Source organism: Tachysurus vachellii, chromosome 1 (assembly GCF_030014155.1).
Source record: "Tachysurus vachellii isolate PV-2020 chromosome 1, HZAU_Pvac_v1, whole genome shotgun sequence".
Classification (NCBI taxonomy): domain Eukaryota; kingdom Metazoa; phylum Chordata; class Actinopteri; order Siluriformes; family Bagridae; genus Tachysurus; species Tachysurus vachellii.
The window spans coordinates 7,388,508-7,400,939 of NC_083460.1; the positions used below are offsets into that span (position 1 = coordinate 7,388,508).

The window sequence follows — 12,432 nt, forward strand, 5'->3', positions numbered from 1 at the left end:
AAATGAACACTTTACACCTAACAAAGAGAAGCAATCACACTGGATTCCACACTATTCCTTTATAAACAGCCTAATGTTTGATATCATATGCCGTAAACTATATATATCATATATGGCATTTTATGGGTATGGTGGCCAAGTCTAAAATGTGAAAGAAGTATAACATCCAAAACATTGACACCTAACACAAAACTGATTAAATAACCAACCAAAGATAAGTGAAAGTATTACTTTTGTGACACTTATGGGGGTGTGTTCACTTTGCCTCTTTATAAAAGAGGTGAGCAGACTTTTGCAGACTATCTGTAATCTCTGTTCATTCCCTCCACTGAACCACTGAGGTAATTAGATTGCATTACAATTGCATTTAGCAGAAAATAAATCTAATTTAAATAGCTATGTAAGCTTTTCTAATAATTCATTGTACTTGTGTTTATTGCTGATGATTTATTGCATGCGAGTTTTTAGTGCTATCTGTGTGAACGTGCCCAATGGCTTCATTTACTCAAAGAATAAAAACAGATATGATGAACGTAAAGATCAGTTCGATTTTGTAATAGTTCAGTTTTGTAATAGTTCTATGTATTGAACTGGCGCCTTTGCCCAAAGGCAAATACGGTTACATTTGTTATTCAGAGTGAACTTTGGACTTTTGGTAAGAATAATATCTGTGTACTGTGTATATGTGTTATTAAATATGCATTTTATTGAAACTAACACAATCATTTACTTCATGATCCAAGGTTAAGGATTTATAAATAATGCACGTGGGATCTGTTATGAATTATAGGCCCTTTCAGGCAGCACATTTGTGAAAAATGTGAATTTTCCATGTGTTTTAGCAGAGAGACGTCACCTTGAGCCATGCGATTCAACGTGTTGTTTTTCCTCGTGCTTCTCGGGGTCCTCTACATCAGCCTAGCACAAGGTAATCGCCATGTATTTCTTTATTATGGAAATCATTTATGGTATTAGGCTCCACTCTTCTTTATATGACTTTTATATGCAATGTATAACAGCTGTTATGCAACAGGTTTATGTTTATTTCATTTGAGTTTATAAATTTCTTCCCAAGTTTACTAGAGCTCTTGTTCATTTCATCAACACAGCTGGCTTTACGGGAAGTTCTCTGAAGACATATGCTCGAATTCATAGCTACTCGAGTGTGTTTGTAAATCGAACATTCCGCCTCAGGGATAAGCAGCACCTGTTACTGCTAAGTCGTGATCGCAATTTCATTAGTTACACTTGAGTTGAATCTTTTCCCCAAAGAAAGAGGGATGACAACTCACTTGATGTTCAGTTTCTAAAGATTGAATAGAGTGTGAGTTTATTGCTTGTTTCTAATTGTATTCCTTTTACTTTGTGAACAGTATTTGTACTGTTCTACTACAATGAGTTTTTTTTATCTAAAAAAAATAATCTGAAACTTGATCTACCTTGATGTCAACACCTTGACCGATCAGCTGTTATTATTATACTAGTAATCCTACTCAGATAATCTTACTTAACACTTACTTAAATTGCTCTCTCTTTTTGTGTGTGTCTTGCTGTAGGCTTGTATGAGGACTGTTGCCTAAACTATTCAAAGGAGATTAAATCGTCCATCAAGAAAAGAGTGTGTGGTTACAGAAGACAGGAGCAGGATGGAGGATGCAATCTTCCTGCGATAGTGTGAGTTAAAGGGAATAATGTCATATAAAGTAATGTCAAACAAACAGTACACAATTTGGGATTCGGAATTTTTACAGCAATGGGATTTCACAAAAACAATACAAGTAAGCACTAAAAATGGAGCTTTATAATCTTCTTTATTTGCTCGTCAGGTTCAAGCTGAAGGGAGGTCGGCAGTTCTGCACCAGACCAGGGGACAAATGGGTGCAGGAACTCATAAAACAGACTGACAAAATACAGCAGAAGAACAAAAAACTAAAGAAAATATGGTAATAGAATATGTTTAGTGTCTCCTGATGGGATTTAGGCTTGATTGTGAGAAGAGTTTATCCCATGTTTAAAAGACACATGAATATACTGAATATAGTAAAGGTTTTCATTTCACTCTTCGTGACGTTTTCTTTCTTTGTCTGCAGCGGAAATCACTAGCAGTGATGACCTAAGTGCTTTAAGAAGACTTCTTTGTCCAGTTTGTGATCCAAGCATTGTGGTTCCACCAACTATCTTAGATAAGCTTTGGTGTGCTGGCATCTCAGCATCCATTTCCGCCAAGACACAATGTTTTTTCAGAACTTCCTGTATGTTGCTGCTATCACCATCCTATTCCTTAATTTTTCCCCCATTGCCTATGGCTCAGTGCACAGGTCCAGCCATGCATGTGCAAGCAAGAAGGATTTACAGCCTAGTTACTGATAAAAAAAAAAAAAAAAAAAAGTATCTATAAATGCTTTTATGGCTAAAGCTTTCACAACAGTTATGATGATGTGGGTGGTACACTTTTGGAGTCTAACCAAATATTGCCATTTCCTTATGAGGTTATTGTGTGTCTTACTTAAAAGTAACCTGTTTGAATGTGTGTATTGAGTGTTCTGCGATGTGTAAATAATCAGTGTACTTCTATTTGTTTCATACAATATAATTACTTTGACTATATATGATCAGCTATGTATTATTTTACAATGTGTATCATTTTCAGAGATTATCTATGTGAACTAGCTACTTCAAGAAAATAAAGTGCTTCAGTCATTACTTTGTACGGTTACTTTAGCTTAGAGAGATTATGAAAGCAATATGATTATCACCTTTATTACTTTTGATACTTTCACTCTTAACTTTTTTTTTTATTGCAACAATAATGCTTTAAATGTTTGATTATTGCTGAGTCACTTTGAATTTGCTAGTAAAGAATCGTATTCATATTTTATTATTGCTACTCAATAATTGGGATCATATTACTATCAGCGTGTGACTATGTTTTGCTGGCAATTTTTATGGGTGGTTAAAGAAATACATCTTAGACATGTTAGTTTTTTAGCTGCCTTTTTCTGCAGCATTCCTGAAAAATTGTGGTATTTTGTATTATGTGATTTAAACATGACATTTAATGTGATTAAATAAACAGTTTAAATGTGCAAGCTTATGTGATTATTTGTGTTTGAGTTTAAGATTCTTCACTGATGATTTAAGGCTTAGATTATGCGCGAGAGGAAAAGAAAGTGTATCTCATCTGCATGTCTAGTTGTGACTCAACGTGCTGACTAAATAAAAATGTATACCAAAGTACAACAACTTTAAAACCCTATTAGATAAATGTACTGCAAATACTACAGCAATAATCCAAGTATGTTGGTCACTGATGATATTTTTTAACATTCAACGGTTAGCTATATCCCCAATCTTTGCTAACCTGATAAAGACACACTTACGACTAATTGACCAGGAAATGAAAATACATTCAGACAAACGTAACTCCCTAAGCAAATAGGAAAATATAAGAATGAATAAACAAAGTAGCAGTCCTGCCCGTCTAAATCTAGGTCAGTTATTCATCATGCATATCGCTAGTAACATACAACTATAGTTTTTAAAGCAATAGTGTGCATACCCCTAGGCTAAAGGCATGCAAACTTAAGCTTTCACAAATCTACAAGTTTAAATTTAAACGCTTGCTAAAATGGCAGGTTTTTGTCATTTTGTGAAAAAACGAGAGAAATCATGTCAGAACCTTTTCCACCCTTTTCCCGCTCTTTCAACATTTCAGATGACATCTACTGTGCATCGTTCTCTTAAGGAGAGGGCTCTGACCAGGTCATTTAACAACTTACTACTGAATGGGATGTATGCCTTTAGGTCACTGTCCTGCTGGAAGGTGAAATTTCTTTTCAACTTTTGCTTACTTGCAGACACCTAAAGGTTTTGCCCTTAAAATCGACTGGTATTTGTAGCTATTCATGCTTCCCTCCACCTTGATAAAAGCACCAGTTCCGCCTGAAGAAAAGCAGCCACCATGCTGCACTGTGGGTATTGTGTTTTTCTGGTGATGTGCTTTACTGAACAAACCTTTTAAAATTGGTCTCAATAGACCATAATATTATTTCACCACATGATTTGGGGTGATTTAGTTGTAGATGTTTTTGTGAGGAAAAGCTTCTGTGTTGCCACCTAACCCATGGCCTAGACATGTGAAGAATATGTGAGATTGTTGTCACATGCAGACATTAATCAGCACTTGTCAGTTTTTCCTGTAGCTGCTTTCATTTTGCCGTAGGTCTCTTGGCAGTCTCATTGTTATTTTTTTTTTTAAAAACGTTCAAAACCTTGGAGGGACATCCTGTTCTTGGTGATATGACTGCGGTGCTCCAATTTATTTATCTGATGATGATGGTGGTCTTTAACTTTTTCCATGGTAACATCTAATATTCATTCATTCATTCATTCATTCATCTTCTACCGCTTATCCGAACTACCTCGGGTCACGGGGAGCCTGTGCCTATCTCAGGCGTCATCGGGCATCAAGGCAGGATACACCCTGGACGGAGTACATCTAATATTTTTACATCTAATTAAATTCCTTTATACCCTTTCTCCTGATTGATCATTTTCACTGCCCTGCTGGAAGACCCAGCTGTGACCAGGTTTTTCTGTCCGGGCTGCTATCTTGAGGTATTTGTAAACAATCTTTTTGCTGAAAAGTTCCAGTCCTTTTTAAAGCAATACACTGCACAACACTGTGCTGCCACCCACGTGATTCACAATTAGGATGCTGTTCTTTGAAATAAAAGCCTAACTGTTTTCCCTCCAGACGGTTCAATTTTTTGTTAAATCTTCAAATTTTAAGAGCCATCTTTGGAAACTGGTCACATGCAAACCTACTGTCCTAAACTTTAGGAATCACTTCACAAATATATGCCACAGTGTCTTGAGACACCCTGAAAGGTTATTTGGCAATGGATGCCATACTGAAGCTGGATGGATGAATGGATAGATTGTCAGAAAAAAAGGGGGTGTCTTCACAGATAAAATACAGACCCAAGTGCAGAAATAACGTAAAAGGGGGTTTAATTAGGGAAAAATAACTAGGAACACTAGGAAACCATAAACACAAAACACGGGAACACAGAAACAGGAACACAGGAACAAAAACACAAGGACTCAACAGATGCAACTGGTATAAATAGGGGTGAAAATCATTTAAACACAATGAACAGGTGTGCAGAGGCAGGAATGGATAAGGAAAGGGCGGGGCTTATGTACGTGATACAAAAAAACAAAACAAAAACACAAGGCATAGATAAACAAACTGCAACAATGTCCCCCTAGTGTACAAACAGAAAAATGTCCAGCAGAAGGGCAGATCGACGGCCACAGCTGAGCAGAAGGGCAGATCGACGGCCACAGCTGAGCAGAAGGGCAGAGCGACATCCACAGCCGAGCAGAAGGGCAGAGCGACATCCACAGCCGAGCAGAAGGGCCGAGCGACGTCCACAGCTGAGCAGAAAGGCCGAGCGATGTGCAGAAAGGCCGAGCGACATCCACAGCCGAGCAGAAGGGCAGAACGACATCCACAGCCGAGCAGAAGGGCCGAGCGACGTCCACAGCTGAGCAGAAAGGCCGAGCGACATCCACAGCCGAGCAGAAGGGCAGAGCGACATCCACAGCCGAGCAGAAGGGCAGAGCGACGTCCACAGCTGAGCAGAAGGGCCGAGCGACATCCACAGCCGAGCAGAAAGGCCGAGCCACATCCACAGCCGAGCAGAAGGGCAGAGCAACATCCACAGCCGAGCAGAAGGGCCGAGAGACGTCCACAACTGTGCAGAAGAGCCGAGCGACTTCCACAGCCGAGCAGAAGGGCCGAGCGACATCCACAGCCGAGCAGAAAGGCCGAGCCACATCCACAGCCGAGCAGAAGGGCAGAGCAACATCCACAGCCGAGCAGAAGGGCAGAGAGACGTCCACAACTGTGCAGAAGAGCCGAGCGACATCCACAGCCGAGCAAAAGGGCCGAGCGACGTCCACAGCCTTGCAGAAGAGCCGCGCGACATCCACAGCCGAGCAGAAGAGCCGCGCGACATCCACAGCCGAGCAGAAGGGCAGAGCGACGTCCACAGCTGAGCAGAAGGGCAGAGCGACATCCACAGCCGAGCAGAAGGGCCGAGCGACGTCCACAGCCGAGCAGAAGGGCAGAGCGACATCCACAGCCGAGCAGAAGGGCCGAGAGACTTCCACAGCCGAGCAGAAAGGCCGAGCGACATCCACAGCCGAGCAGAAGGGCCGAGTGACGTCCACAGCCATGCAGAACGGCAGAGCGACATCCACAGCCAAGCAGAATGGCCGAGCGACGTCCACAGCCGAGCAGAAGGGCCGAGCGACATCCACAGCCGAGCAGAAAGGCCGAATGACGTCCACAGCCATGCAGAACGGCAGCGCGACATCCACAGCCGAGCAGAAGGGCCGAGCGAAGTCCACAGCCGAGCAGAAGGGCAGAGCGACATCCACAGCCGAGCAGAAAGGCCGAATGACGTCCCACAGCAAATTTCAGCACTATAACATATGTAAAATACTTATCAGCTTTATGAAAAAGTCTTAGGGACACATCCGCTGGGCCCTCTAGCATAAGATACAACTCTGATATATTCACAAAGGTTTGGGAAAATATGGCAAAAACCATGTCTTTTACATACACTGGGTTTATGTTCAAGTCTGTATTGGTCTAGGGTATTTCTCAGGGTCCATATCATTTACTATTCCAAAGTGCAATAATGTGTCTTGCGAAGTGCCTGAGCCTAATCTTATAATTCTGTAAGCTTGTCTACACGTGTAAAGAAGTACGAAAGCCTAGGAGCATAGTTTGTTTTAGGGACATGGGAAATCACATACTCAAGATTATACTGTCATTGCATTTGGACTTCATTCAAAGTTCAAGATGTGTTTACAAGCAATCCCACACTCACTGGCAATGTGGTTCTCATTTTTTAAGCTCAGTTGAGTGTGTAAGTATACACTAGCGACTTTAGCTGCAGTTTTCAAGAAAGTGCACGCCTGAGCATGGAGCTCATAGTTTTGGACAGTAGGTAATTTTGTCTTTTTCGTTTCCCGTTCCTCAGCCAAGACATGTTAGCTCAGATACTATCTAAGCACTGCACATTTTCAGAATTGGCTTCCTTGGTGATTAATGCCTTCCTGTTCCGACCAATTGCTAACCAAAATATCTTAGGGGCAAACATGAGGATTCAACTGTGAAAATTACTATTACTCTGGCTGAATTGAACCTTGGTAGGCTGGACGCATGACGTTTTAACATTTGACTGAGTCATCCATTCAGGGCCAAATTAAGGACATGGCCTAATCCTACCTTTCCTGCTTAATCACATTTACACTTTTGATTGTTTACTTTGAGCCAAAGCATTTGCCAAATGGCTATATTTATATATGTAGCCAGTCAGGCTAAACCAATCAATTCCTTTTGCATTTGTTTCCTCTGATAACGCTTTTGAAAAAAATCTATCTGTGTCCATGATAAAAGTTTAATTTCACTGTCAGTGACTGTGCATTCATTTTTTTCAGTTATATTTAGCTGACAACTGAATGAAAAGCTTCTATAGGAGCAATCACATGAATGACTGATGATTAGTGATTCCCACCTATGATTTACAATGCAAACCTGGTGTTACATTTACTCTCTCTCACACTCATTTTCTACCGCTTTTCCGAACTATCTCGGGTCACGGGGAGCCTGTGGCTATCTCAGGCGTCATCGGGCATCAAGGCAGGATACACCCTGGACGGAGTTCCAACCCATCGCAGGGCACACACACACACACTCATTCACTCACACAATCACACACTACGGACAATTTTCCAGAGATGCCAATCAACCTACCATGCATGTCTTTAGACCGGGGGAGGAAACCGGAGTACTCGGAGGAAACCCCCGAGGCACGGGGAGAACATGCAAACTCCACACACAAGGCGGAGGCGGGAATCGAACCCCCAACCCTGGAGGTGTGAGGCAAACGTGCTAACCACTAAGCCACCATGCCCCAACTGTGTTACATTTACATAAAACTTTAATTTATCTTCTATTTTTTCTATTGCAATTAATGGAGGTTGAAGTTTTTGGTATTATTTATGTATTATTTTTGAGTACTGTATTACATTTACAATACAATTTATGTATTACTTGAATGAGGCTTGAGCTGCTTTAAGCAAACAGAAAGGTGTGTTATTGCACACGCAAACCTCTTCACTTAATCTTTTCCAATGTATATCTAATCTAATATATCTATCTGAACGTATATCTACCTTGTACTTGATCTTCTACAACTGGCCCCAGTTAGAGGCAGTATGTTCATGTTGTATTTCGATTACATTTATTGTATATATAGGCAGTTATTGTATCCATGCAGTAATTCTTTATATTGCAGATATTGCATAACAATGATTCTACTGTTTAAAGGAATTTAATGGCAGTTAAATTGAGATGAATTTTGGACCTTGGTTCATTCCCTTAGGTTCCCATTGCATAATGATAAGTGATTTGCTATCATGGCACACGACGTGCCTTTTCAAAGCCTTGTTCATTCCCAGAATTGTCTGGATTATGATTAGAATTACATTCTCACAAAACCCAACAAGTTTGATAAGAGATGCATGCTTTCCTAAAAGCTCCTTATTGAAAACCTGTCTGGACAGTGAGAGATCGTCACTGTAAGTGTAGGCTCAGGGCTATGCCAGATATGCAACATGGGAGAACATAATTTCAAGAGAAGCCAAGGTCTCAGTACAGTACTCGACACTCAGTTTACAGGGAAATCTTAAATCATCATTGCAGGAAGAGTAAACATCAAAGTTTATTTTGGCAGGGGGAGTAAAGTCGCTTCTGGGTATATTGCAAAATCTAGCCAGGGCCTCGAACAACTTATGGTTTTAAGGTTACTTAATATGCGCATAGGATTAATATGAGTTTGTAATAAATTATCAACATAATAAAAAAAGGATTGTGCCATGAATTCTGCCATTTGTATACTTTGCTTCAACACAAAGCATGCCATAAAACCGTCAGTAATGATTATTTATAACAAGCATTAAATCTTCCTCTAACACATTTGTTAATAACTAGTTATATTGTATTTTTGTCCTCGACACAAATGTTATAACTGATTAATAAGTCGTATTATACAAATGTATAATAAAACAAAATCTTTATTTCTCAATTTACCTTTGTTATGTATTTCCCTTAACATGTGTATAATTGTAGCTAAATATTTCTAAACTTATTTTGGCTATTTCAGTTTTTCAAAAGAAGGTGTAGAAGAATTTCCTCCTGATGATCATCCAAATGGTCCTACATGGCCAAAAGTGTCACATATTTCTAAAATTATGGGAACATTTGCTATTCGTGAGGAGATAAACTACCACTTACTTCACTTCTAACATTCACTATGTTGCCATCTGGTGAGCAGCACATACGCATGTTATTCCAAATACCTACCAGATATTTCAGAGTTAAAAAAACATCTTTGTAAATAGAAACATAACACAATAAAACATATAGTGGTCATCGATTTGATTGTTTATGAGAGAATGAGAGCATAAACAATCAAATGGATGACCACTATATGGATAATCACTCTGTTACGTCTTAAAGCATAGTACTTAATACGTACTATAAATTATTCAGGTGTTACATTGTATGTAATAAGAAGGGTTGTGAGAGTGAGGAAAGTAAATCTGGACCCACTAACAGCTCCTGGGACTTCGGTAAAAAGAGGTCAATAAATTATTTGCTATGTTTATCTTCTTGCAAATGAAAGATTCTACAGAATATAAATGACATTATGTTACACTATTAAACAGGCATATTTGGGTGGCCAATTATTGCACCGCACTGTTTTTTTCTGTATTATATCGTATGAATAACAAAATTGCACCAGGAAAATGTGGTTTAGACATTAATTGGCTCTCAGCTAGTTTAAAAAGTGTAACTATTACACTACTTTATTATATAGAAATTAAAGTTATAAGATTTTTGGATAATTCAAACATGGAAATCTCTGTTGAGGTGTTTTGTTTCCGTCCATCCTCCTACTCTGAATATGGTACAGAATTATTCAATACACTCAAGTTAATAGGCTTCTGCAGTCCAGCTGTGCACTTTTATTCGCCTCTGTAAAGCTCCAGCACATCCTTAACAACTCATTCATCTGTGTTGAGCTTCCATGTTGGATCTGCCAGATATTCTGCTGTATTTGAGACTATTGGGTAAGACTCTTGGGATTCACTGCCTTTCAGACAGATGCTGGACATGACCTGGATGACAGAGTACATTGTAACACACAGATGCATGATCAGACTGAGATCTGAGGACATCTACAGCTCTACAGCTCTTTGTCTTGTTCCTCAAACATTCCTGAACAATTTTTGCAGTGTGGTAGGGGGCATTATCCTGCTGAAGAATGCCACTGCCATTAGGGAGTACCGTTGTCATGAAGGGGTGAACTTGGTCTGCAACAATGTTTAAGGAGGCGGTAGGTGACAAAGTAATTTCCACATGAATGCCAAGACCAAAAGTTTCCCAACAAACCTTGCCTGCATCCCTTATTACAACTTGGTGCCATGTCATCCCAAGGTAAGTGATGCACACACACCTGGCCATGTATATGATTTAAAAAAAAAGCCTGATTCGTTAGAACAGGCCACCATCTTCCATTGCTCCATGGTCCAGTTGGTCCTCACATGCCCAATGTATATGCTTTCAGCAGTGCACGGGGTCAGCGTAGGCAGTCTGACCGGCAGCGCCGGCAGTTCTGACACAATTCTATCAGCCAGCATTAACTTTTCCAGCAAATTATGCTACATTACTTCTTCTATGGGATCAGACCAGACAGGTTAATTTTCACTTCCCACACACATTGCTGAGCCTTAGGCACCCGTGGTCCTGCATTCTTCCAGTCATCTAGCCATCACAACTTGGCCATTTTCAAAGAACACTCAGATCCCCACTTGGTATACAGTCTATGTTCCAATATATTATAAATGTATTCAAAGGGTTTACATCAGGGTTCGGGCTATTTAAGACCTTCAACACCAACCTTGGTAAATCATGCCTTTATGGAGCTTTATGCTCAGTGGCACTGTCCATTTGGAGCATGTTTGACCTCTTTCATTCCAGTAGAGAAAAATCCATTGAACGTAAACACATTCTAGATGACTGTGTGCTTTCAACTTTGTGGCAACAATTTGGCTAAAGATCCACATAATAATGTCAGGCTGAGGAGTCCACAAAATTTGGACATAAAGAGTTTTACCATGATAGTGCTCGAGTAATGTTTCATATTTATAAAATAATAAAAAAGAAAATGTGCATGTTAATGGCTCTGTGCTTTGATACCAGAAACCAAACAAAATACTGTGTGGCTTGTCTTTTTAGATGACTCACTCACAGCAGAAAGAACCTGTGAGAAAGTCTCCCCCTGCTGGAGATCCTGGAGTAAAGGTCCACCCGTGAGGCTCATTCAGTTGCCAGAATGCCAGAAGGTTGTTTTTCCTTGCATCCAGTTTCTCAGCTTCTGTGATAGAGCTTCTCAGCTTCTGTGGTTGGAAATCAAAAAAGCACAAGAAAGACATACAAAGAAAACGGTGTATGCAGTAAAATATTTGTGGTATTGTTAAGTTTTGCACTCAGCCTTTCAGACCATAAAAAGCCATTTAGATTCATTCATTCATTCATTCATTTTCTACCACTTATCCGAACTACCTCGGGTCACGGGGAGCCTGTACCTATCTCAGGCGTCATCGGGCATCAAGGCAGGATACACCCTGGACGGAGTGCCAACCCATCGCAGGGCAGCCATTTAGATTCTTCATTTTAAATATTTCTTTGAGCTGTTAGTATAAAATATTTACAGATTACAGTATCTTAGGTTGTACCGACAATGTCCTTGTTATATGTACAGCATTAGCATGGTTCTGCTTACCAAGAGGCACTGGGTATCAGGACTGTTAAGGCTGTGCTGATGTCTTGAATCCTGACAACAAATAGTGACTGAGGAAGAAACCAGTAGCCTTGTGCAAAGCGACAAAATGAATCAATCGATACCACCTCAGCTCACTGCGACACAATTCTGATTGTTATGACTGTTAGATAAAATTGTTACGATTGCTAAGTGAACTGTTATACATCGTATTCCTGAGCACGTTATAGATGCAGCATTGGCAGGCAGAATTTTACATAAGAACAGCACAAGATGTTGTCTCCTTTACTGGTGTATACATATACACTTGAATCCAGACTTTCTGTTTGACCTACATACAAAGGTATGGGTCACACATGTAGGGCATTCAATCGTTATCAAGACAGTAATGGGATTATGGATTCCCAGTGTCTACTATTGGGCCTTTGCGTTCAAATGGGCAATGAAGATTTGCATGCAGGTACACACATACACACACATACTAACAATGATTGCATATTTGATC

General features: G+C 40.0%; 1 protein-coding gene across 1 annotated transcript; it reads left to right on the top strand.

Annotated features, from left to right (window-relative positions):
* Positions 1–273: 273 nt before the first annotated feature.
* ccl25a (chemokine (C-C motif) ligand 25a) lies at positions 274–3,089 on the top strand. Its single transcript, XM_060870727.1, has 5 exons — positions 274–341; positions 843–928; positions 1,557–1,674; positions 1,827–1,943; positions 2,091–3,089. Exons 2-5 carry the CDS (start codon positions 865–867, stop codon positions 2,101–2,103), a joined length of 312 nt encoding a protein of 103 aa, XP_060726710.1. The 5' UTR covers positions 274–341; positions 843–864; the 3' UTR covers positions 2,104–3,089.
* Positions 3,090–12,432: the final 9,343 nt, after the last annotated feature.

What these genes read in the sequence shown, in the direction of transcription:
- ccl25a (XM_060870727.1), top strand. Translation starts at nt 865, where the DNA reads ATGCGATTCAACGTGTTGTTTTTCCTCGTGCTTCTCGGGGTCCTCTAC. An exon ending in CTACATCAGCCTAGCACAAG is followed by an intron (nt 929 to 1,556) that starts GTAATCGCCATG and finishes GTCTTGCTGTAG; the next exon opens with GCTTGTATGAGGACTGTTGC. An exon ending in TGCAATCTTCCTGCGATAGT is followed by an intron (nt 1,675 to 1,826) that starts GTGAGTTAAAGG and finishes TTTGCTCGTCAG; the next exon opens with GTTCAAGCTGAAGGGAGGTC.